This window comes from Telopea speciosissima, chromosome 11, assembly GCF_018873765.1.
Source record: "Telopea speciosissima isolate NSW1024214 ecotype Mountain lineage chromosome 11, Tspe_v1, whole genome shotgun sequence".
Classification (NCBI taxonomy): domain Eukaryota; kingdom Viridiplantae; phylum Streptophyta; class Magnoliopsida; order Proteales; family Proteaceae; genus Telopea; species Telopea speciosissima.
This window is the reverse complement of record NC_057926.1, coordinates 39,335,156-39,359,884: the sequence shown is the minus strand read 5'-3', so window position 1 is coordinate 39,359,884 and position 24,729 is coordinate 39,335,156. Positions and strand designations below refer to the sequence as shown.

The 24,729-nt window shown below is 38.6% G+C and overlaps 2 protein-coding genes across 6 annotated transcripts; one reads left to right on the top strand and one right to left on the bottom strand.

The window, feature by feature from the left end:
- Positions 1–575: 575 nt before the first annotated feature.
- On the bottom strand, positions 576–3,970 carry LOC122645590 (mannose-6-phosphate isomerase 1-like). The gene is made up of 5 exons (XM_043838896.1): positions 3,605–3,970; positions 3,335–3,502; positions 2,459–2,671; positions 1,069–1,335; positions 576–959 (listed from the first exon to the last, which is right to left on the bottom strand). Exons 1-5 carry the CDS (start codon positions 3,947–3,949, stop codon positions 612–614), a joined length of 1,341 nt encoding a protein of 446 aa, XP_043694831.1. The 5' UTR covers positions 3,950–3,970; the 3' UTR covers positions 576–611.
- A 2,198-nt stretch (positions 3,971–6,168) lies between these two features.
- On the top strand, positions 6,169–21,737 carry LOC122645591 (protein XAP5 CIRCADIAN TIMEKEEPER). 5 transcript variants are annotated; one of them, XM_043838901.1, is made up of 13 exons: positions 6,170–6,429; positions 6,527–6,592; positions 6,703–6,767; positions 6,854–6,964; positions 13,738–13,741; positions 15,473–15,540; positions 15,653–15,729; positions 15,815–15,876; positions 15,985–16,116; positions 16,213–16,266; positions 16,467–16,532; positions 20,050–20,124; positions 21,628–21,737. In XM_043838901.1, exons 1-13 carry the CDS (start codon positions 6,259–6,261, stop codon positions 21,676–21,678), a joined length of 1,002 nt encoding a protein of 333 aa, XP_043694836.1. In that variant the 5' UTR covers positions 6,170–6,258; the 3' UTR covers positions 21,679–21,737. The 5 variants fall into 5 exon arrangements, with proteins under 5 accessions (XP_043694837.1, XP_043694836.1, XP_043694835.1 ...); XM_043838900.1 differs by lacking the exon at positions 13,738–13,741 and having other exon boundaries at positions 6,854–6,966; positions 15,471–15,540; XM_043838899.1 differs by lacking the exon at positions 13,738–13,741 and having other exon boundaries at positions 6,854–6,966; positions 15,468–15,540.
- Positions 21,738–24,729: the final 2,992 nt, after the last annotated feature.

Genomic DNA, 24,729 nt, shown 5'->3' with positions numbered 1-24,729 from the left:
TTATTATATTTGGGTTGTTCAGAATAATATTGTGATTGTTGTCTATGGATCATCTTCAATTGATCCCTCTTTTATTATGAGGTCTGTAATTAATTAATATTACTCCCCCCCCACCCAATAGTTCAACAAATATTATGGTGTACAAGCTATCTCGAGTTGTAGCTAACATTGATATACATTGTCACGTTTTAATTTGTGCAGGCATTTCTAACCCAGATCTAACCCTATCGGGCTGGGCTTTTTGTTTTTTGATAGATGGACACCTTGTGCTAACAGATGCAGGACATCACCCAAACACAAATCAGACAGAGGCAGAACTCATCGGAATTGTGAAAGGTTGGAAGGCGGCAAAAAGATCAGGAATCTTACCTAAGGAAGTGTGGTGCACCACAAGAGATACTAACACTCTCCACCACGGACAATGTTATATTCCCTGGACTTGTTTATCTGTTTTCTTAGAACTGGCAGACTTAACCTCTAATTTCTCCTTAGCTAAGTTTCAGATCTGTTATAATGACAATATTATCACTACTATTTATATTTCCAGTATCCATACCATATGAAGTATAGACCGTATAAAGCATGGAAAGCACTAAAGGCCTGTTACAATTTTATGTGAGAAATGGTACTTCTTCCACTTGATTCTCTGAAAGAAACTTGCTATTCACCCCAGCCCTATAAAGTTGCATTCCTTCTATGGTGGTTACCATAATCTGTGTGTTGGCAGGCACAAAAAGAACAGAACCTTCTGAAATCATTTCTCCAGATAAGCCTGTGCCTGTTTGCATTTTCCCCTTTCCTTCTGTGACTAGGAAAAGGGATGGGCCTTGTGCTACAGGAAGTGTAGCTGATGTTCCTTGAGGAAGAATGCAATGATCAACCCCAAATTCATCAAAAGGTGGAAGGTACCTTTTTGTGTATGGATTCAAGAGAAACCCTTGAAGAATTTCAGGAGAGCCCTGCAACAAAACTGGATTAGGGGACTGTTCAACATCTAAAGTAGTCAAATAAGTCCTTATGAACTCACTGGTTTGGTGCAAACCTCTTTATAGTTGTTAGGATGTTTACCTGTTTGTATGTAAGCATGGAGCACAGAGTCTGGACATCTCGGTACTTTGGTGTGAGGCCAGCACGCACAACGTTATCTGAGGTTGCCATGCATTCGACGCATTCACCAGATATAGATGCATGGGGTTCGTTAGCCCCTAGATACAGTGCTTCACCAGGGTTCAGCTTCACATAATTTAGAAAGAAGGCTGACATAACACCAATATCACTTGGATATTGCTTCTCTAGTCTTAATACAAGCTGTTCCTTGTCTGTCAAATGTCTCACCTGAAGCAGCATAAAAGATCAGTAAGAAAAAGAAGAGTTGAGAAAAAAGGGAGAAGACTTGGTGCATAGCACAAGATCTCCCAATTACACAGAATGCCTTAATATGGGAACAAGCAAAAAAAATTGACCCTTGAACATTCATGGAGTGTTGGAATAATTATAATTTGTAGCAAGTAACTGCTTCTTGAAGCCTCACAATAATAATAAAAAAAAAAAACCAACAAGTTTCATATTTGCTTCAGGGGAATTCATTTAACTTTGCCTAAGTAATGTATTTGGGTTTTTCCATAGAGAATAGAGATTAGAAATTTCAAAATAATGGTTCCAGAGATCCATCCAACCAAAATGATTGGATTTTGTGTAAGACCTAAAACCTCAGGATTTAGCTTCAAACAAAAAACCACTCTCTCAGTTTCAGCCATAACATGATACACCACAAGCCTATAGGACCTTATAGAAATGATAGTCTCACTTCTGAAAGTCTGTAAATGTTCCTCTACTCCTGCTGGACCATGGCAGATGACCAAATCTATCTGCCCAGCATGTGCCACACTAAACCATATTCCTGAACTTGTACTCAACCGTCCATTAACATTTATAGAAAAGAGGGTTTGAACTAAGAACTAAGAAGCACCGAGTGAACAATTTTAAAGAACATTAGCTCTACCAATACCACAGGAATGACCCAAATATCTCTTTAGTTAATATAGATGTAAAGATTGCAAGGGAACAATTACGAAACATATTTCTTATGTTGTTTTCTCCCTGAGAAATTATTCAAACAATTCTCAAGCCAAAACACCCTAATTCCTTTGAATGGCTTCAGTATTTAACTTCAAGTAACAAATTAGCAATTTGCACAAGTAATTGAAGAAAGGAAAATGTTTGTGTCTTTTTGTTGGATCAATATCTAGAACTTAATGCTCTATAAAAGAAATAAATAAATCCAATATCAAGTTGGTCAGTTATATGTTGCAGGGAAAGATATCTGCTTTAGAATAAAATTGTAGTCCTTTCAAAATTGGATTATTCTACTGGGTAATGAAATGACAGAAATACTGCAATTACAACTAATAGACAATTAAATACCATGAAACAAATGAGTACCAATTATTTCACATACCTTCTTTTCAATGTTCAGACGACTTTTCATTTTGAATACAGCTTCTGAGATAGCGTTCTCATTTACTGTCATCAACTGGGTGAAGATTGACTGCAGAATGGATTTTATTCTCTTCTCCCCATATTGCTCACTAATGTGCAAAACTTCATCAGCTTCAGCTTTACCAACCAGATCTATAATCTCAGGAACATTATGAATCACGTCTTTAAGCTCCTGTAGAAACATTGCATTTCCTATGAATAAGTTGACTCTTTCTCTCTAGAAACATTTGCATTTCCTATTAATCTCTCTCTGTCTTCTATATATATATATATATATATATAAAAAGAAAAGTTTCATGTCCATATATATGAATCTAGTTACAGTGCATACTTTTTCCCTTATATATCAGGAAATTACCAAAATGAAGCCCTTTGTGCACCTCTCTCGAAATAAATAAATGAATACATAAAAAAACCTATGTGAGGGATCTATTGTTTAAGTGCCCCAGATTACAGAAGCTAGCAGAATGTGAGCAAATTTCAGATGATATCTCCCCAGACAAATCTTAGAAATTTATATCATATTTAATACAATAATTGCCAAAAGGATAAATTACATTGAAAATCTTATATTCAGACAAATTACACAAATCAAGCATCCTTATTATAGGGAATTTCAATAACCAACTTCCTGTGTTACTAATTAGATACCACAACAGATTCTTCTAAGTAACAGGAACCCCATTGGATCTTGAAGGTGGCATAGAGCAACCCAGCCATTCGATGAATTTTAGTTTTTGATATAAGAAAAATGCCATTTTCGTAAAGATCAAGTAATCAACAAGAAAATTGCAATCTACTTCAACAGGAAGACAAGCTAGTTTTAGTTGCTTACCTCAACACTGACAAATCCACACAAGGCCTCAAATTCTGTTAGAGCCAAAGCCATCTCAGGCTTGTGTCTATCATCTCTGTAGAGCTCTGGTTTAGATTTATTCAAAGCCCTGGACAATTCCTTGTCTGGATGTGCCTGTATAGATGATGCTTTTGCAACTGAAAGCACCTACACCGTCAGAGAATTTAAAAATACATAAAAAAGAAAACAAAAATCATTTGGAAATCCTGAGGGGGGAAAAAAACCATGAATCAAGAAAAATTTTAATACCTTGAACAAGAAAGGAAGATGATTTCCCCACTTCTCCACAACCTTATCACCAAGAACACTAGGGTTTTCCGAAATCCATGAGTTCAGAGTCTTCGACCCAAAACCAGCAAAACTACCACCAAGTTCACCGCTTTTCACCACAACCGATGGCCCTGACGGATGGGTTCCCATCCAAAGCTCTGCATAAGGCTTACTGGGTTCGATCTCCAACCCAGAATTCAACGAAAACAGCCTCGCAACCTTCGAATCCTCACCAATTCTGCCCCAATCGTAGTTCTGAACAGAACATCCTAACTTCACGGGCTCATTCGCAATCTTTGCCTTCGTTGCCACCCCTTCTTCCATCTACACACAAAAAAAGAAAGAAATTTTAAATTTGATCTCTGGTTTAGACTGAAAGCGACATAGAAACTCTCCCTCAGATTTTGATAAGGTTACCTAACGCAGTCAAGAACTATTAGATGGAGATGAAGAGTTTGAGTTAAACTCTTGGTGATGACATTGCAAAGCCTTTGTATTAATGAAAGAGATTATCACAGTTGCACTCAAGGCCGGAAGATGAGGGAGAGAGACGGTAAGAACGCTAATAGGTCGGGCGTTCATTTCGTAGGAGCGCGAAGACTGTTTAAATCTGTTTGACAAATGTTGACAATTGTCGAAACGGTATGAAACCGAAAAAACCGGAAGAAAAAAAAAAAAAAAAAACACCAACATGTACCTGGTGGATCATATGGACCAAGATCCTATCTGGCGCAACAGAACATTCGACGCACATCAGACGATCAGAGCATCTGAGAATGCAGCCCAACACACAGGCAGTGGATGGGAATGCGTGCCCGATGCTCCTGCCCGTCCGATGCACATCAGACAATCAGAGCATTCGAGATTGCAGAACCAAACACAGGCGGTGGATGGGGCTGCATGCCCAATACTCTTGGCCGTCCGATGTGTATCGAACACCCTGCCGTGCCATAGAGAAGCCCTATCAAGATCATATAGTTGAGTTGACCCATCAAATTTAACATATGTCCAATATATCTTCCATCTAGTTGTTATAATGACACTATAGAAGTTTACCAAAATATAAATATAATGACACTATAGAACAAGTAATCCATGTGGAAATACTCATTTTTTTTTAACAAAACATGTGGGAGAAATTAAGAAATCTAATTCAAACACACTCAAATAAAATGGGGAAAGTGGTATGGAATGTTACTAGGCTTATCAAAAGGTCCCATTTATATCTACCATATGGGAATCCACTTAGAGCTCAAATTTGGTGCAAAGTTGGCTCCATTGAATCAAATTGTTTTGCCATCAATTTCAGTAAATTTTTTGGACAGATTTGCCTTTGAAAAGAATTGTTCCACTAATGTGGGATTAGAATCAAAATAGGATCAAATAGAAAACCTTCCAATAAATAAGAAATCATACGAGGGAACCCAGAGAACAATGAGAACTCAAATGAAAGAATATTTTCCTTAGTTGAAGTAACAAATAAAAACCCACAAAATTTGTAGTGTATTGAAGCAATAATGATCTTAATGTATAATCTTTAAGAAATCGATGTAACAATCAATTAAAGAAAATCCCAACAGCTTGTAGCATTTTTGAGATCGATTTGAAGTTTGAACAAAATTAGGGTTTGGATTCAAGAACCAATGGAAGGAGATGGGGGAATGGAATGGGCATCTCACCCTAGACCTCTCACCTATCCTATCTTAGGATTTTAACATTGCATAAGCAACTTTCTATTCATTAAAGTTCATGTATAATGTATACCTCCCTTACAAACTAATATGTAAGACTCAAAAATAAATTTAGACACTAAAAACGAAAGAAGGCTGCTTGGTGTCATGGGTAGTATATGTTTCATGTAGTCAACCTCAAGCAATAATTACAAGAGAATCTACCTTACCATTAACCTACCCAGTCAGTATTTAAATAAGACTAAAAATCTTATTAAATTCAATTAGGTATTTTTAATATCTAAATTAAATCAATGGTCATTAATGCTTGATTCTAATATGATGACCATGAGGTTGGTTGTATGGAATATACACTACTTACAAGACCAAACACCCTTCTTTTTTCTTAAAGAAACCGATTCAAAATAGAAGTTTAACTAAACTAATGAAGTAAATATCGTTTTCATACATTCTATCCATATATTAGGCTAATTAAATTGACCCATTACACAAAAAAAAAATGGGATAAAATCATAAAAAATCCAACAGCTGTATAATCCAATCCAAACCTTATTTTCAATAAAATAAACCCTTTAAGTTACTTATCTATATCATCTGATCATCCATCGATACAAAATCAGACAGGTATCAATATCGGGCATGGCCAATACAGTCTTATTCCAATTGGCCGACACAGTCGATCCAAATAACCTAAAAGTAAAAAGCCCAAAGACCATATAACCCATTGGAGCCTTTATTAAGAATTGAGCTCGTCTCCAGGGAGGCGTGCGCCCAGGGTTCTGCCAGGGGCATCCAGCGTAGCAAAAACCCTTTGACCTGCTTCAAGTTACATAAAACTCAAGATGATTTGGTGATAAAAAGGAGAGAAATTTGACAGTTCTGTGTTTTGTTTTGGATGTTAAAGAGAATCAGGAAGGGTGATAGCTGAAAGTAGAGTTAAAGATGTCAGGAATGGGAGATGGTTACGTGGGTACAGCCCAAGATGCAGTGCGAATACGAAGGCTTGAGAAACAGAGAGAAGTCGAGCGGAGAAAAATCCAAGAACTCAAGAACAAGTCTGCTTCAGCTGGTGGACAGACTGGTCTTCTCCAATTTGGTTCTGGCACTTCTGAGGTACCTAATCATTTTGTTTTTCTAGGGTTTCTGATTTTCAAACCATTTCTAGATCTTATAAGATTGTAGGGTTTGCTCCTTCCTGTTGTCATTTCAGATTCTTGAGACTGCTTTTAAAAAGGAGACGGTTGGTCTTGTTACCAGAGAGCAGTATGTTGAGAAGGTGAGAAGGTTTTATGTTTGAGCTTTCCTTGATTGTCAAAAACAAAATTTGTATTTTTAATGTATTTTTTTAAACCTAGTGTCTTATGGTGTATTACTTCTGTTGTATAGAGGGTCAATATCCGGAATAAAATTGAGGAGGAAGAGAAGGAGAAACTTCAGAAATTGCAACAGGAGTGAGTAGAATCTTATAAAGATTTTTTTGTTGCCATGGTTTGTGTGATTGTAATTACTTGGTTTCAATTCATTTTCTATACTGCAGGGAGGAGGAACTTCAATTAGAAAAGCGGAAAAAGAGGAAGATAAAAGGAAATTCACGTCTTTCATTTGCTGATGATTTTGAGAATGGAAGTGATGAGGAGAATGGGGAAAACAGTGAGCATCTTTTCTAACTAGTTTTCACTACCTAATAAGTAATGTAGACCAGTTTCCAGACTAGAATAGGCTTAGTAGAAACTTGCTCACAACAGGATTGAAAATGGGGAACAAACCAAAATTAGGAGAAACTTTACAACTTAACACAGAACGCTCAGAATGGTCCCAAACGCTAATCGGGTACTCTATTCTGTTATTAGATTCAGCCTGAGAAGTTTGTGCTTAATCTGATAACAGAATAAAGAGTTTCAGAGAAGTAATAGTGCTATTAGGATTGCAAGTCGTATATCTAGACCTCTTGAGAATCTATCAGAATTTCCCAGAATTAAAGACAGAGTTTCAGAGAGTTGAATAACAGAAACTATTGTATGAAATTTGAGCACAAACAAACCAGGGTTTTGTTTGATTTTGTGTTATTCTGAAAAATGATGTATTTGTGGGCAAGGGGTATCTTAGTGATGGATTATTTGTACAGAGTGTTTATGAGATAAAGCCAAGTGCTTCTTCTACTTATCTTATTGATTATTATGATTTATGGCATGGTAGATTAGGTCACTGCAATGCATCTTACATTTCTTATATGTACAAGAAAGGCTTAATTGACAATCATATTAAGCAACCGTTGACTAAGTGTCCCACATGTGTGGAGACAAAATTCACTAAAAGACCACATAGGTCCATGGAATGGCAAAGTGGCCTTCTTGACTTGGTGCATAGTGATTTTTGTGATTTTAAGTCACTTGAATCTAGAGGAAGCAAAAAAAGTGTTGTTACATTCATAGATGACTACTCTAGATTCACCATGATTTATCTTCTTAAGTCCAAGGATGAAACAAGTAATGCTTATATATCCTATAAGGCAGAAGTTGAAAATCAATTAGGGAGAAAAGTGAAAAGGCTTAGAACTGATAGAGGTACTAACTACTCTAATCTTGCTCAGTTCTGTGAGGAACATGGTATTATTCATGAGACCACCGCCCCTTATCAACCTGAGTTTAATGGGGTGGCAGAAAAGAAAAATCGAACATTGAAAGAAATGATGAATTCAATGCTCATAAGATCAAGCTTACCCCTATATATGTGGGGGGATGCCATTTTATCGGCATGTTATATTTCAAATAGAGTTCCGCACACGAAAACGGGATTATTACCTTTTGACTTATGGTATGGAAGAAAACCTACTATAAAGCATTTAAGGGTATGGGGTTGTCTAGCCAAAATGGCTATATCAGAACCAAAGAAAAGGAAACTAGGACCAAGGACATGTGATTGTGTTTTTATAGGATATGCAGGGCACAGTACTGCATATCGATTTATGGTTATTAAAACCATAGATGATGTGTTTGAAGAAAATAACATCATTGAGTTAAGGGATGCAGAATTCTTTGAGAATGTATTTCCTCTTAAGTCTAACTTACTAGAAAGTAAGGTTGATAGTAGTATATCATCTTTTGGACAAGAAGTGTCAAAGAAAATTGAGACTATACCTAGTGATTCAAGTCAATTACGAAAAAATAAGAGGCAAAGGAAAGCTACTTTTCCGGAGGGTGATTGGGTTGTCTACTTTTTAAACAAGGATCCTTTTTCGTATAAAGAAACGGTTACATCTTTAGATGCCGTGTTTTGGAAAGAGGCCATCAAAAGTGAATTAGATTCCATTCTAGCTAATCACACATGGATATTTGTTGACTTACCTAAAGGTTCCAAAGTATTGGACACTAAGTGAATATTTCGAAAGAAATTGAAACTAGATGAATCACTTGATAAGTTTAAAGCCCGTTTAGTAGTAAAAGGCTTTAGACAAAAGAAAAATATAGATTACTTTGACACATTTGTTCCGGTAGTAAGAATAACTACTATACGAGTAATGATGGTTGTTGCGTCTATGTTTAATTTGGTGATACACCAAATGGACGTGAAAACAACATTTCTAACTGACGACTTGGTAGAAAAAATATACATCAAACAACCGAAAGGTAATATTATGCCTGGACAAGAACACAAGGTGTGCAAGTTGGTTAGATTACTTTATGGATTAAAACAAGCTCCAAAACAGTACCATGAAAAACTTGATTCGGTATTTATATCAAATGGTTTTCTCATAATGATGCTAATAGGTGCTTGTATAGAAAGTTCTATAAAGGTAAATGTGTGTTCATCGTACTTTACGGAGATGACATGTTGATAATGAAAACAAATTTAGACATTGTAAAGCAAACCAAAGGTTTTTTAATGTCTAAGTTTGATACAAAGGACATGGGGGAGGTTGATGTAATCCTTGGAATTAAGATCATCAGAAAAGAAAAAGAGATTATATTATCCCAATCCCATTATGTCGAAAACATACTAAAGAAGTATGATTATTATGATTTATCACCAGTTAAAACACCTTTGGACATTAATTGTTTTTAACAAAAGAATTTGGGGGAACCTGTCTCCCAAAAGAAATATTCACAAATTATTGGTTCAGTTACATATCTAATGAACTGCACTAGACCAGATATCGCTTTAGCGGTTGAAAAATTGAGTCAATATCATAGTTGTCACGGCGTCACGGCGATCCAAGTCGGTGGAGGGGTGTCACGTCGATAAATCGACATGTCGTGTAGACCATGTTTTATTTTTTATTTTCTCTATTTTTAATGTTTTAATAGATGTATACTCAAGCCATGTTTTATTTTTTCTCTATTGTTTCTCAAGTTTTAAGAAGAAAATTTAGAAATCGAAGAAGAAATCGAAGAGGGAAAGAAGAAATCGAAGAAATCGAAAGAAATCGAAGAGGGAAGAAGAAATCGAAGACAGGAAGAAGAAATCGAAGAGGGAAAGAGAGACAGGAAGAAGAAATCAAAGAGGGACGCCATGCAACTTTCTCCAGCGCCAGGACGCCATGGCGTCGTCATGACGACGCCATGACAACTATGGTCAATATACTCATAATCCAAGTATAGAGCATTGGCATGCTATGACAAGACTATTACGATATTTAAAGGGAACGACAGACTATGGTCTTCACTATAGCGGAAAACCAGCTGTGCTAGAGGGCTATTGTGATGCTAACTAGATTTCGGATACCAAGAAAATGTTAGCAACTAGTGGATATATTTTCACGCTAGGAGGTGGAGCGATTTCGTGGAAATCGGTAAAGCAATCCTGTGGAACAGGATCCACCATGGAAGCTGAGTTTATAGTTTTGGAAAATGCGGGAACTGAAGCAGAGTGGCTTAGAACTTTAATGGCAGATATCCCATTGTGGCCAAAACCGTTGCCTTCGATATCACTTCATTGTGATAATCAAGCGCCAATAGCTAAAGCTAAGAATAAAATGTACAATGGAAAGAAACGCCACATCCGCCTAAGACATAATTTTGTAAGGCAATATATTAATGAAGGAATAATAGCTATTGATTTTGTGAAATCTGAAAGTAATTTAGCTGATGTTTTCACAAAACCGTTGCCTACAAAAATAATTCATGATTCATCTAAGGGAATGAGCTTTACGCTTGTGACATAGGTCATATGATGGACACCTAACCTATGTGAAGAGTTACATTCCTGAATTAGGTTCAAAGGGTACAAACGAAATCATTAGATGACCTGTTTTGTACTACTACATTTTGGCTCATTCTAGGTAGATAGGAAAAGTAGTACCACCACAAAGAAAGGAGGATGAGTCTTATAGACTCTTAATCAAGTCGAATCTCATGTAATGTGGGGGTGTGTTAACTGTGGTGCACAATATGGACTGACCTAAATAGATGTAGGAGGTGAGGCCGCCTACCGATGAGAGTTTTATAGGCGAATTCTCTAAACATCTATGAGACCAAGATAGGGGACAAGGCCAATTAAAAAATGTCCATCTTTATAAAAGGGATATCACAAACGGTCGACTAGTAGGATGTGGCTGGTGAACTAGTCGGCTACACTGATGAGGAAAGGTTCAAGAAGTCTGACTTCACCCGTACTTTGTAGCGTAGTTCATCAGACCTAGTGTAGGTTCAAGTCCTGAAGACACCTGCAACGATATGTCCTACTATGTCTAATATACTTATCACTCGTTATGTACCACTATTTTGAATCTTGTGGGGGAATTGTTTTATTATTTCTAAAAGTACTTTTAGAGTCAAAGTGAGTTAAAGTTTCAAAAAGTGCCTTTTATTCATTCCCTCCTTTTTACCTTCCATCCATTTTTTGGTTTGAATTTGTTGTGCACTTTTGTGTGCAAGAGGCAATATGGAGCTCAAGAATAGTCCCACATTGGTTGTAGGAAAGTAACTTGAATGGTATATATATATGGTTGGTTTCTTAAGGTGTGAGCCTTTTGGAGGGGTAGTCACCCTTCTCTCTAGTGTGTGGGGGGTCCTTGGGGTGCTTTTGAATCGCGCGTGTGGGTGTGGGTGTGGGCAAAACCTTCTTTTTAGATAGTAGAAGTTTTGCATTTGAGTTTTAATTTTCATTTTAAAACTCGGTTTGGTTCACCCATGGTTCTTTTTAGATAGTATATGCCTATAGTATACGATGTACACGTATACAAATAAATATACCCCCTCCCTATACGTGAAGTAAATACGTACTGTCACACCTCCCTTGCAAGAGTTGCTCACTGAACGTAGGTCACCTGTATTTGTATGGGTATATTCCTTCATGAAAGGGTACTCCAGCGCTACAAATACCATGTCTTGCCTGCCATTTTATACACAACAGATTTCGTTTTCTGTCTCTGCAACTGTTCATTCCAGAGACTGTTTTACCTTACTGTATCTTCTTATAAACAGAGTGATAGTATAGCCTTTGGAATCCTACTGTACTCGTATTAGGTACTGCAAACCTATACGCTTAGGAGTGGTTTCATCTTGGAGGGCTAGGTTCAAGGTCAACCCTGATGCAGAAGTGGGGGCATCTAAAACCTTAGGGAGAGTATCTATCAGATACGACTCAACTCAATTTGTTTGTGCCTGTTCCTTTCTGGTTCGTTTCTCTTTGCAATTGTTGTGCAATATAAGTATTTATCTATCACTGTATATTATATTAGTCTTACATCTCTGCCTTGTATAACAATAAGAGGGGTTAATCCTTCTGAGTTGGTGTATGCGTTAAATAATCCATCACTAAGATACCCTTTGCCCACAAATACATCATTTTTCAGAACAACAAGCTTGTTAGACTAAAAAAGTAACTTCATTCCTGTTTTGTTGAGAAGTGACCCTGAAATAAGATTGCGTCTAATTTCTGGCGCATGCGGCACATTGTCCAAGACAAGTGTCTTTCTTGAGGAGAGCTTCAATGTAATTTTTCCTTTGCCGATAACTTTGGATGACTGGGAGTTGCCCATATAGACCTGATCATCTAAAATAGAATAACTCAGAAAAGAGTTTCGGTCCCCACAGATGTGCCTTGTAGCACCTGTGTCAATTATCCAGTCATTTGGTTTTTCAACCAAAAACACTTCGGTTATCATTGCTGCCAAGATTTCCTCTTCAACAAGATTGAGTTTTGCCTTATCTGGCATCACCTTCTTACTTCTGCAGTCTTTCTTGAAGTGACTCGGCTTACCGCATATGAAGCAATTTCCTTTCTTCTTGAAATTTGGTTTCTTCTCTGTTTCCACCAGATTAGCATTGGATCTAATATATCCAATAGGCTTTTCACCTTTGTCTTTGATATGATTACGTTCCTCTATTTTGATTCGAATTACCACCTGATCAAAAGACCAGTCTTTCCTCGTGTGTTTCATAGTAGTTTTGAAATCTTTCCAAGAGTCAGGTAGTTTATCAATCAAAGAACTTGTGACAAATTCATCCAGTAAAACCATGTTCTCTTTAGCCAAATTCCCAACCATAACTTGGAATTTGTCTACTTGAGCAGAAATGGTTTCACCTTCATTCATCTGGAAGTTTAGGAAATTTGGCACCACATACTTCTTTAAACCAACATCCTCAAGGGTATATTTGTTGACTAGAGCAGTCCAAATCATGTAGGCATGGTTAAAGGAATTGTAAACATTGTACAGATCATTTGATAGAGCATTCAGAATCCTGTTTTTGCATTGAAAGCCTGCTTCTATCCAAGCAATCCTCTTCATATCAAGAGCAATGTCCTCACTCGCCGAAGGCTTGGGATCAGTCAATGCAAACGCCACCCCTATTTGCGTCAAAGCAAATAGCATCATCTGCTTCCACCGTTTGAAATTCTGCCCGGTGAACTGTGCTATTTTATCAAACTCTGAGACTATTCTCAGTTTGTCCATACCCGGTTATATGGAAGCAGCAGTAGGTGGAGGATCCACAGTAGCAGCAGCAGTATTTGGAGGGTCCACAGTATTATTCTCAGCCATAGTCTTACACAGGAAAAGGCCAAATATTTAAAACCTTAAGATTGTTATACAAGGCAGAGATGTAAGACTAATGTAATATACAGTGATAGATAAATACCTGTAATTGCACAACAATTCCAGAGAGAAATGAACCAGAAAGGAAAAGGCACGAACAAATTGAGTTGAGTCGTATCTGACAGATACTCTCCTTAAGGTTTTAGATACCCCCACTTCTGCAACAGGGTTGACCTTGCACCTAGCCCTCCAAGATGAAACAACTCCTAAACGTATAGGTTTGCAATACCTAATACGAGTACAGTAGGATTCCAAAGGTTATACTATCACTCTGTTTATAAGAAGATATAGTAAGGTAAAACAGTCTCTGGAATGAACAATTGCAGAGACAGAAAACGAAATCTGTTGTATATAAAATGGCAGGCAAGACATGGTATTTGAAGTGCTGGAGTACCCTTTCATGAAGGGATATACCCATACGAATACAGGTGACCTACGTACAGGGAGCAACTCTTGCAAGGGAGGTGTGACAATATGTATTTCCTTCACGTACAGGGAGGGGGTGTATCTATTCGTATACGATAGGCATATACGGTTCAACCGTATAGATGAACCATGGGTGAATCAAACTGAGTTTTAAAATGGAAATTAAAACTCAAATGCAAAACTTCTACTATCTAAAAAGAAGGTTTTGCCTACACCCCGACCTCGACCTCGGCCCGGCTCGGCGCGCGCGCGTAGCGTAATTCAAAAGCACCCCAAGGATCCCCACACACTATAGAGAAGGGTGACTACCCCTCCAAAAGGCTCACACCTTAAGAAACCAACCATATATATATACCACTCAAGTTACTTTCCCACAATCAATGTAGGACTATTCTTGAGCTCCATATTGCCTCTTGCACACAAAAGTGCACAACAAATTCAAACAAAAAAATGGAGGGAATGAACAAAAGGCACTTGTTGAAACTTTGACTCACTTTGACTCTAAAAGTACTTCAAAAAATAATAATACAACATTTTGCAGCCAGCAATATAATTTAAATTGAATTTAAACAGACGTGCCGCAAGGTGAAGAAACTGACAGAAATCTGACTAGTAAGATGGATAGGAAAGAAAGAATGGAGAAAATGTGAGCAACTGATAAAACCAAGCCTGATTGGACTGGGCTTCAAACAAGGGTCCTATAAGATCAGCTAAACTTTGTGGCCAAAAGGTTGATTTCTCACTGAATCTGGGTGGTGTGATTGAACCAGAATAGCTTTCTTGTCTGAAAGCCAGAAGCTCGACTATAATTCCTTTTTAATGCTCAAGAGACGAGTTTCATTGGAGAATTCAGCGCAATAATGTGGGTAACTGTGATGCAGAAAACCAGAACTGGATTGTATAATTGAAACTCAAAATTGAAGGGCTGAGACGAAGCAATCAATGAGATAGAATTGCTTTCCATGTGTCAGTACTGGAACAGAGTAGCAGATTGCAACTGTAATGTCCTGATCTTTCTATTGTTGAAGAAACGCCAAAGAATTGTTATGCAGGGCACAATTTGGATTGCTTGAAGCAAAGTGAAACCAGTGCCAGGAAATCTGGCAAACAGACCGAGTTTCATTGATCAGGTCTCCTAGGGGGGTATAGAGATATGGGGCTGCTTATTGGGCCCAATGCTCTGAAACCCAGCTTATCCACTGTCCATTTAATGAAATCCCACTGGTGTCAGTTTTCACTGAGTTCCTATTGATAAATCACTGGGTCAGAATTTCTTGAGCTTAAAAAGGTGATTATAAGACTTATGTGATAAATTTTTAACAAGTTACTCCCCGTCACAAGTAAGCCAGGGTCTGGTGCATGATAAATTTAAAGTAAGGATTGTTTGAACTGGATCCGTTGACTGCTTAATTTCATGTTTTCTATGTAGTAGACTTGTAAGTGGGGTTTGCCCATTACAGTTACCCATAAAATTAACTTTGCTGTGATAGCCTTTTAGTTATTTGGCTAATTGTCTTAGAGGAATATCTAAGTATCTGTTGTTTATTTTTCTTTTAAGTAGTTCATTTAAGAATAGCAAGGTGTCATGGCAGTAGAATTGTTTCTTTCATTTCTTTGTTTTTCTTCTGTCTATTTTCATTTCCTTTTCACCTGTCACAAGAAACACTAACAGTTATTTTTCTGCCTGCAGCAGAGCAGGCGTTGAAGATGTTTGGAAAATATGGCAAGGATCCAACTGTAGAGACGAGTTTTCTGCCAGATAGGTATTGCATTTCCTTCTAGCTGGTTGTGTTGCTAGTATAAGGTTTTACTTGTTTTTCTGTTTGGGCATGGGTTTAATATGTGAGCATAGGGGTGCCGAGGATAATCTTTCAGTGAGAGAGAAGCAGAGGAACAGGCGGAACGGGAAAGATTACAAAAACAGTGGCTTCGTGAGCAGGAGCAGATCCGAAGTAATTCTTCATTCTAGCCTGTTATATGCTGTCACAAGGAGTAAATAGTGCCCTATGTGCTGAACGAGTTTCTTCTGTGTTTCAGATGAGCCCCTTGAAATTACTTACAGCTATTGGGATGGAGCAGGCCATAGGCGTGTGCTTCAGGTCATTAGAGAGTAAAACCTTATATTATTGTATTTTGTTGATTGCTCTAAGATATGGCTCTCTCTTTGCTGGCCTTCTTATTAGCATCAATTGTCATTTGTTGTTCAGGTACGGAAAGGTGATACCATTGGAGAGTTTCTCCGGGCTGTTCAGCAGCAACTTGCACCTGAATTTCGAGAGATCCGGACAACCTCAGTAGAGAACTTGCTTTATGTCAAGGAAGATTTGATCATTCCCCATGTGAGTACGTTTCATATTTGAACTTTTTGCATTTTAGGACTTAAAATATACTAACTAATACTGCTTTTCTTCTTTCCATGAATCTTGGAAGTCCAGCAACATAGTTTCTATGAGCTAATTGTCAACAAAGCCAGGGGCAAAAGTGGACCGGTAATGCTTAATCTTTTTAGTATTTTTTTTTTTGGGAGTGATCTCAAGAACTTTTTGTGGATTTAGTAACAGCCTATATAATTGCTTCTGATTTCTCCGCAGCTATTCAGATACTCTTAAAGCTTCTAACTTCTTTTTGTAGGGTGGGCTGAACTTGCAATTGTACTTAGCATTTTTCTTCTTTTCTTTGTTCTAAACAGCTTTTCCACTTTGATGTACACGAGGATGTTCGGACAATCGCTGATGCAACAATAGAGAAGGATGAGGTACATTTCCTGCTTTTTACCTTTGATAACTTCTCCCCCTGGGAGGCGGTGTCTTGTGATGGTTTACCTCTGATTGCATTTAGAAAGTCATTTTAAACATGGCTTGACTTAAACATGAAAGTTAAAACTTAACTTACAATAATAGCTATAACTAAATAGAGGGACATATCAAAAGGAATACCAATTCATGTGCTCTCCCCCTCACCCACCCAAAAAAAAGAAAAAGAGAGAGCATCCCAGTGTGACCATGGGATCAAAAACCCCAATCTAGGGTCGCTATGGGCCCACCGAAATGTGCAATAGCCAACTATTAAAGAATGATGGCAATTCTGTAAATAAACTGAAGATTTCGAAGGAAGGTGGCGATTTGGTAATAAAACAAAATCTTAAAGGGTTACTTTGGAAGGTATATATGAGTTAGGTTAGAAAGGGAATTCTTAATAAAGAACCAGGACAGACTTGGAATGAAAAGATAAATATGGATAAAGGAAGAAGGGGGGGGGGGGGAGGGAACTGATAAGGGTTAGAAATAACCCACAACCACAAGGTTTGTCCCCTCGAATGTGACCACCCAGCGGCAGGAGGAGAAACTCAAATCGAAAGAACTCCCTCTACATGTCTCTGTTTGGCCTAAAAGTTCAGGCAAAAGTTCACAGATAAAAGCTCTATCGAATCCACTCGATACTGCAGGCTGGAAAGATGGTGGGAAAACCTGAAACAGAACCTGACAGCATAGTTGTCATGACATCTAGGCGACCCAAGGCATTGGAGGGGACCTAACATAAGGCAACTGAGGTGTCTGGACGCCTAGGTGATGCCTAAGAGACAATGGGGGCTAGGGTCTCCTATACCAGAGGTACTTCCAGTCCAACTCTTGGGAATAAAAGAAAGGGAATTGGGGAGATTGAAACTTGAGATGGGGGCGCTGTTGGTAACACGAAACTGAATTTCGGGGTATGGGATTAGGAAACTCTAAAGGGAGACAGAATGGGAAAGGAGACAAGGATTAGAAAGAATAAAAAGAAATAAAGAATAGGGAAGTAAAAGAAAAGGAGAGGGCAGAGTAGGGGAAAATCATAGCTGGAAATAAGAAGAGGAAGGATTAAGAGGATCTCGCTGGGGGAGGGTGAGAAAGAAGAGAGATGAGGGAGAAAGGAAATACGCACATCTCGTGGCCACAAGGCCTATGCCTTGGCACCACCTCAAACTCACTATTCAGTTCATTCGTCAATTATAAAATCCCAATAGTATGGTACATGCATATAAATATGAAAATAAATCTCTTAAAGTAGGACACTGAAATCAACTAAAAACAAATCTCCTTCTTAATGTACCTAAATAAAATAAAAATTATTTAATCATCCCAAAATAGATTTAAATATCCTACTAGATCTAAAACCCAAATTCGGACCTGGTTCTCCGTTTGGGTCTCCAATCGGGTTCGGCCTGGTCCACAGAAGCGTTACTGCATCAATTCTCTCGGTGTTGAGAAAAATTCGCCCTCAAGTTTTGTAGAAGGGCAGAAATAAACACTCAAACGGGGCTAATTTTTGGACGATAAAAGGGTGCCAGGATAAGGAGAGGTTATTTTCTACCTCTCAACAAAGTAAGAGGTGGAAGACAGGTTCAATTCTCTTGAGAGAACTCTCTCATTTTAAGGTATTTCAGTCTGAAATTCTGGGGGCAGAAACCATACCCCAAGTCCTCTCGAGTGCACAAGTGATCAGTTGGAAGAAACCAGCAGAGAGGAGCTGGAGAGATCTGAAACCAGGTCTGGTGGTAGGGTAAGAACCAGTTCTGAATCTTGCTATGAAACTCACAGCTGGGGGGGTTTTATATAGATTTAAGGTTATGGGGCTTAAGTTGCCTAGGGTAGGGGTCCTCACTCCCACGATATCAAAGTGAAAGAAGAGGAGGTGAGTGAGATTCAAACCAATCTATGGGGCTGCCAGTACCGCAGGACAGAGCAACCATAATGTTTAGGAAGGAATATTTAAAAAGAACAAGAAACACCGGCCACACAGGTACTCACAAAACTCAACTATTCAATTCATTCTCAAATCTGTCCAATGAATTGGGTTACAAGCATATTGATAAAGCCAAAATTGAAAGTTTCCTAATGGTAGTCTAATGCTGAAATAGAAGTAAAATCTAACTCTATCTCCTAATTATCTAACCCAATCTAAATCTATAATGGAATCCAACTCTAAAACTAAAAATGGAATGGAACTGTAGCCTAAGTAAAAGATTACAAGATAAATCCAAATAAGTAATTAAATAAACTACTAATATCCTATTAGACCCAAATCCTGATTCAGACCTAGTTCTCGGTTGGAACTCTCAAACAGGTCTGGCCCGATCCAAAGAACTGCTCCTGCATCAATAACCCTATTAAATATTGGGCAACCCTATGCCAATCCACCCTATAAACATGCAAGAGACTTGCTGATTCATAGGGTGGGAGTCCAATCCAGCAAGTGTGAGCCTCTGAGGTTTTGGCACACCAAGCCCCCCCAAACCCAACTCTATAAGGGTCATACCAAAGCGGTAATAGGGACAGGGCATAGGTGTAGGTTCGACTGCCTTGTCACAGATTTGCATTCCATGAACTAAAGCAGTGCATCTGACATAAGTGAGTATATTGCGTTAGCACTCCCATATGTACATTCACCCCTTCACCCTTTCCCCTCCGTGAGGGGGGTGGTGGTAGTGCATATTACAGTGAGAGTCCAACTTCACCCCTGGGTGCATTTACACATGAATGGAGTATATATTATGGGCTGAGACTATGGAAGGGGTGCATGGACATACATGGGAGGGTATGCATTTATATAAGATGGTGTATTAAATATGGGTCTGAAAATTTGGCACCTGGCCCATCCACCCCATTCCCTAGATAATCAATGGCATAATTGCCACATAATTGGCAAAAATATAGGGCAGGCTGATTTGAAAATCGGGTCCAGGCATGCTGGAATGTTTTTCCCATATGCTATTGTATTTTATTAATTTAGTTTCACTGGGGACTAAGGTAGCAATCTCAAGGGGTTCAATTGTTCTGCTTCCCCATGCTTCCAAACGTGACACAAATAGGTCCAGTAACCCAAGTTGCGGTTATTGCCTTCAAGCTTCACTCAAGGAGGTTGACTGGGAAACCTGGCTCCTATGGGCTTGTTACAACTGTTGTCAGGTACATAATTCCCCATTATCTGTATGGCAAACCTGTACATGTGTATGGGTGTTCATGCATGTGCAGGCACATCATTGTGCACTAGTTTCTGGGTATTTGTTGCTTGTGGTGGCTAACGGCAGTCTCACAAGTTAAATTAAATTATTAAGGGTGTCATTGTTGAGTTTGTAAAATGGGAGGTGCAGACCACAGCCTTGGCTCAAATTCTGCCTTATCCATGACAGCTAATCTCTCAGCAGCTTTGCTCTCTCCCTTAACCCAACTGTACAAAAGAAAATGAAAAAAAGTTGAATGATAGTACTTATCTTGTTTCATGTGTTAAAACAGTCCCATGCTGGAAAAGTGGTGGAGAGGCATTGGTACGAGAAGAATAAGCATATCTTCCCTGCTTCAAGATGGGAGGTTCGTTCGTTCTCTCTCTCTCTCTCTCTCTTGTGGTATTAGTGAGGGTGTATAGGCACCTGTGCGACTGCGTGAGTATTTACCACCTCTAGTTCATATACCCTCAGTCAAGTTCATTCAAGCCGCAGAAAAGAGTTGAATTGTTTGCAGTCTGTGATGACCATGGTTTAAGTATATTTTCATATAACACACACATATCAAGGCGTTGCGTAGGTGTCCAAGCTCTTTCTTGGGTCCAAGGAGACACCACACCTTGTTGACATTTTATGAATTTACACTAATTTATGTTTATTGTTTTGTTTTTTTTGATAAATATGGTCCTATGCTTCGTTTATTATATGTTGTTTTTCTCATATTAGGTCATTTCTAGCATACTTATATCATATTGCATTGGTATTATTTCTGTGTTGCATATAAGCATAATTATATAAAGGGAAAAAGAACGTACCTGGTCGTGTGGCTCCAATGCCCAGACACAGGAGCATACAAAAGTACCACTCTGCCTCCAATGAAATGAAAAATCGCATCTATGTTGATGCCCCTGTGTGCCTGTCATTGGCCCCCACTCTGGTGCAGGCGCTACAGACCAGACAGCAATCTCTTGCCCTTGTATAAAATTATCATTTTTATATTGCACATAATCATATACTGCACACCTAGGATGCCTAGGCACTGCGACCACTATGAATACACATGTGATTGAACTATAGAATGCTGAAAATATACTCACATGAATGAAACTCTTATAGAAAATGCCTTTTTACTGCCACAAGGGTGCAACCTCAACCATTTCTGCCACAAGGGATTGGGTCTCTGAACCATTCATATGATCATCTGATCGTTCAGAGGGGAAATCCCATGTATAACCCACATGTCAAACTTCATGGCTTATTTCAATTCTCACCTGTCAACGTTATGTGCTGCCACGTCTGGGGTGTTTCCCCTCATTTTCTGTACCATCCCATTTCTTTTAATGAACTTTTCAAAGTATCTTCTAAGATTTGGCGATGTTGATAGTCAAATGTTGGCATGGACATGTCAACAACCAATTATTTGGCAGAAAAGGGAGGCAAACAGAAGGGTTTCTGGCTAAGGCACTGCTGGATCCCCCAACTCTTTTATACATAGGTATTACTTATTTGGCATAAGTAAGAAATTACTGATAGTGGCAATAAAGCAGCAGTTTGGGTGTATGGTAGAGAAGCCGGTGTAAATAGTCAGCTTACTTGTATGGTTCAGGTTTCTACCAGTACTTAACCTCTTGAAAGAGAAACACACCTGATCATATCCAGCACCGTGATTTTATCTTCCCTGAACAGTATAGTTATGACTGGCATGTCAACTAATATAATTGTGCCATGTTCTGTTTTTGGATTTTCAAGTTTTAAAGAGAGAGAACAACTTAAAAGAGTTCTTAGGACGACTAAATCTAATGTGTTACTATGAAAATCTATTTGTCGTGGATAGCCATCTAATCGTATTATTCTGGATTGATTGTTGCAGATTTATGACCCAACAAAGAGGTGGGAGCGTTATACTATTCATGGGGATTGACGGAGCCCAGTTTTCTCATCTCTGCTTTTTTTTTTCTCGGGTGTGGCGGGTGGGGGTGTGTGGGGGAGGGGGGGGGGGGGGGGAGAGAAGGTGTCATCTGAAAAAGTCATCTACATTTGTTACATTTTTTTTTTGGAGATAAAGAAAAACTACTGCTAAGAAGAAAGAAAACCTTGCAGATTGTCTGAGATACAACTACTGTGATTTTCAAGTCTTGCCCATTTAGCTACGTCATGGGCTATGGATATTGGATCCCTACTCAGTTTAACACATATTTTAGAAAACATTTTAATTACAGGTTTAGCATCCAAAAATATTGTACATGGTACCTATGGCCGGTCCCCATACTCTGATCCGTGCAGTCAGTCGAGATGTCTACGACTGAGGCTCCCAATTCTCTTGTTTATTGTAGTGTTTGGAGCAATCCGGATTTTGTTTCTCCTGTGTGCTCCTTGTATAACCAAAATCCATACAAATGGTTCAGATGTTTCTTTGTCAAAACTTACATCATACATACCAGTATCAGTACCAGGAATTTGCAAGCTCATGGTATTCAGCAATGCCTAAAGATCGAGGTATGGAAGTAGTGAGATCAGGAGATAACTGAACCAGTTTCAGATGTGCAATCCAGTTTTGATATTTCTCGTAATCAGTATAATGTTAGGGTGACATTTGGAGCTGCCACAATGGTTTCTGGCAGTACGTAGGAAATAACAGGGAATAGAAAAGGGGTGCTGTTCTCTGTGCCGCACCATAAGCTGTTCCCAGGCGCATGGGGTTGGGCGCAATGACCACCCTGCCTTCTTGAGTGGCAGGCCCATGTGCTTGGGTGCAGTCTGCACTGCAGCACAGAGAACATTCTCCCAATAGAAAACACAGACATTTGGAGCTGCCACAATGGTTTATTACGAGACTACCTCTGCAATAGACAAAAAATCACATGCTTATCAAAGAGATTTGGAGAGACTCTATATGTAGTCCTAAGAGTCTTGCAATCCAAATCCTCTTTGTAACTTTATAAGAGAAAAAGAGAAGTCACTTTTCACTCCTTAGAACGGAACACACAGGATCCAACTGCAAAATCCTAGATATTTTTACCTAGTGTTAAAAATTACCAATTAAAACTTTCCATTAAAACATTCTAAACTTTGGGTGAATTTTAAGGGACCAAATAGAATTCTAAATCTTGCTACTAAACATCCCAACAGTCACATCCTTTTGTTATTGAAATAATTTTTTGCAGCCATCCTTGTTGTAAAGGAACCATTCTTAGTTAATAGACAAATCCAAAAATCTTGATAGGGCACACAAGGAAATTCTTACTACCCAAAGCCATGTGAGCGTGTTAGCGCCTACGTTGTCTCCAACCATGGACTCGCAGTTCATATCATCTTGCTTGTTCAGGGGTGCCTCAGGCCATTCCCCTTCCAATGCAAAGCAACCCATTGAAGCTAATCCACAACTCATTGTAGGAGATGGGGAGAGGGTTGTCGGCTCTCCTCTAGAGCCTAAACATTGCAACCACGTTAGCCTTAGCCACTAAAGATGATACATAACTCTAGTACATAGATCATACATAACGAATCTCTTAAGGCATGCATGATAACACTTTTGTTTCTCTATTTCTCTGTTTTTTTGGTTATTGAGAACAAAAAATAAGAGAAATCCGTTTGTTAACACCGGTTCATTTTTTTGTTCCTGGAAATGAACCAGGACAAAAAAGTTGTTGCGAAATAGAAAAAAAGAAGCTCCAATTTGAAGCTTCTCTGTCCCCAAAATAAGAAGAAGAAATAAGTGGGGGAGTTGCTCTTTAATGACCACATGCTTAATTTGATGGGCAAAGTAGTAATTTCATGTTCAAAATAAAACACCACCTCCAATACAATTTCGACCACCACCACCATCATCGCCATCCCCACTACCTCCACCTCCACCTCGAACTCCACCACTACTGCCACCTCTACCACCACCACCATCGCTACCTCTGCCACCGCCACCACTACCTCCACCACCACCACCACCACCTCCACCTCCACCTCCGCCACCGCCACCATCGCCACCTACCACCACCACCTCCACCTCCATCGCCACCGCCACCACCTCCATCTCCATCACTGCCACCTCCACCATCTATACTGCGAGTCTGCGACCACCTTCACCTCCACCACCACCAACAATACCGTGACCACATCCACCACCACCAACAACAACATTGCGACCACCTCCACCTCCACCAAATTTTTGGGTATTTAATGGCATTTTGAAATTTTATAGAAGTTCTTGAAACATATATGATTGTGCATAATAAATGCGTTTTTGTTTCTTGTCTGGCCAAGAAATAGAAATTATTATGCGTTACAAAATGAGTTTTTTTGCCTTGAAATTTGGCACAATAATAGAAATATAAAAAGTCATTTTTGGAATAGAAACATGGCCCAAAAACAGAAGTGTTATCATGCAGACCCTTAATAATGGGTGCTGAGATTCTCTATTATGGGATTGGTTTCATGGAATTCAAGACTCTTTATTGTCCTGATCAGTTTTATTTAGATTAGATTCGATTGTATCTGCAAACATATTACTTTATAGACCTTTAAATGAATTCACAATTTATTTAATTTCTTCATTTCAAATTTGATGGAAATTCATTTAAGTTGGCTTTGCACTCTCAGATTTAGGTTATGTTCTATTAGATTTTCAGAAGATATACAAAAATTTCATGAATGCTTGAAGAAGGTGGGCACTCCCTGTTTGCAATAAAATATACAAACAATGGGCTGGATTCCTGCACACTACAATACACAACGCCAGTTTAATTTTAAAATTGCATGTGACATCCCTCATAAGACTCAGATTATTGTAGCATCACCCCTGTAAAATGTCTCATATACCCCATATTTGTAATGTTTTCCTATAATACCCTTCCTCCAAGGCATAAAATTACATATTATTCGTATAGTAAACCCTCTCCCTAACTAATTATAGAGATCAAAATAAATATAGAACATTATATGAATTTGAAAGGGAGAGGGATTAGAACATTTAGGGGAG

Bases quoted from the DNA above. Each gene is read 5' to 3' on its own strand.
- LOC122645591 (XM_043838898.1), top strand. From the start codon at position 6,259: ATGTCAGGAATGGGAGATGGTTACGTGGGTACAGCCCAAGATGCAGTG. The intron at 15,541-15,652 runs GTATTGCATTTC...ATAATCTTTCAG, and splicing joins ACGAGTTTTCTGCCAGATAG to TGAGAGAGAAGCAGAGGAAC. The intron at 16,533-20,049 runs GTACATTTCCTG...GTGTTAAAACAG, and splicing joins CAACAATAGAGAAGGATGAG to TCCCATGCTGGAAAAGTGGT.
- LOC122645590 (XM_043838896.1), bottom strand. From the start codon at position 3,949: ATGGAAGAAGGGGTGGCAACGAAGGCAAAGATTGCGAATGAGCCCGTG. The intron at 2,672-3,334 runs GTAAGCAACTAA...ATGTTTCTACAG, and splicing joins GTGGATTTGTCAGTGTTGAG to GAGCTTAAAGACGTGATTCA. The intron at 1,336-2,458 runs GTATGTGAAATA...ATGCTGCTTCAG, and splicing joins GTCTGAACATTGAAAAGAAG to GTGAGACATTTGACAGACAA.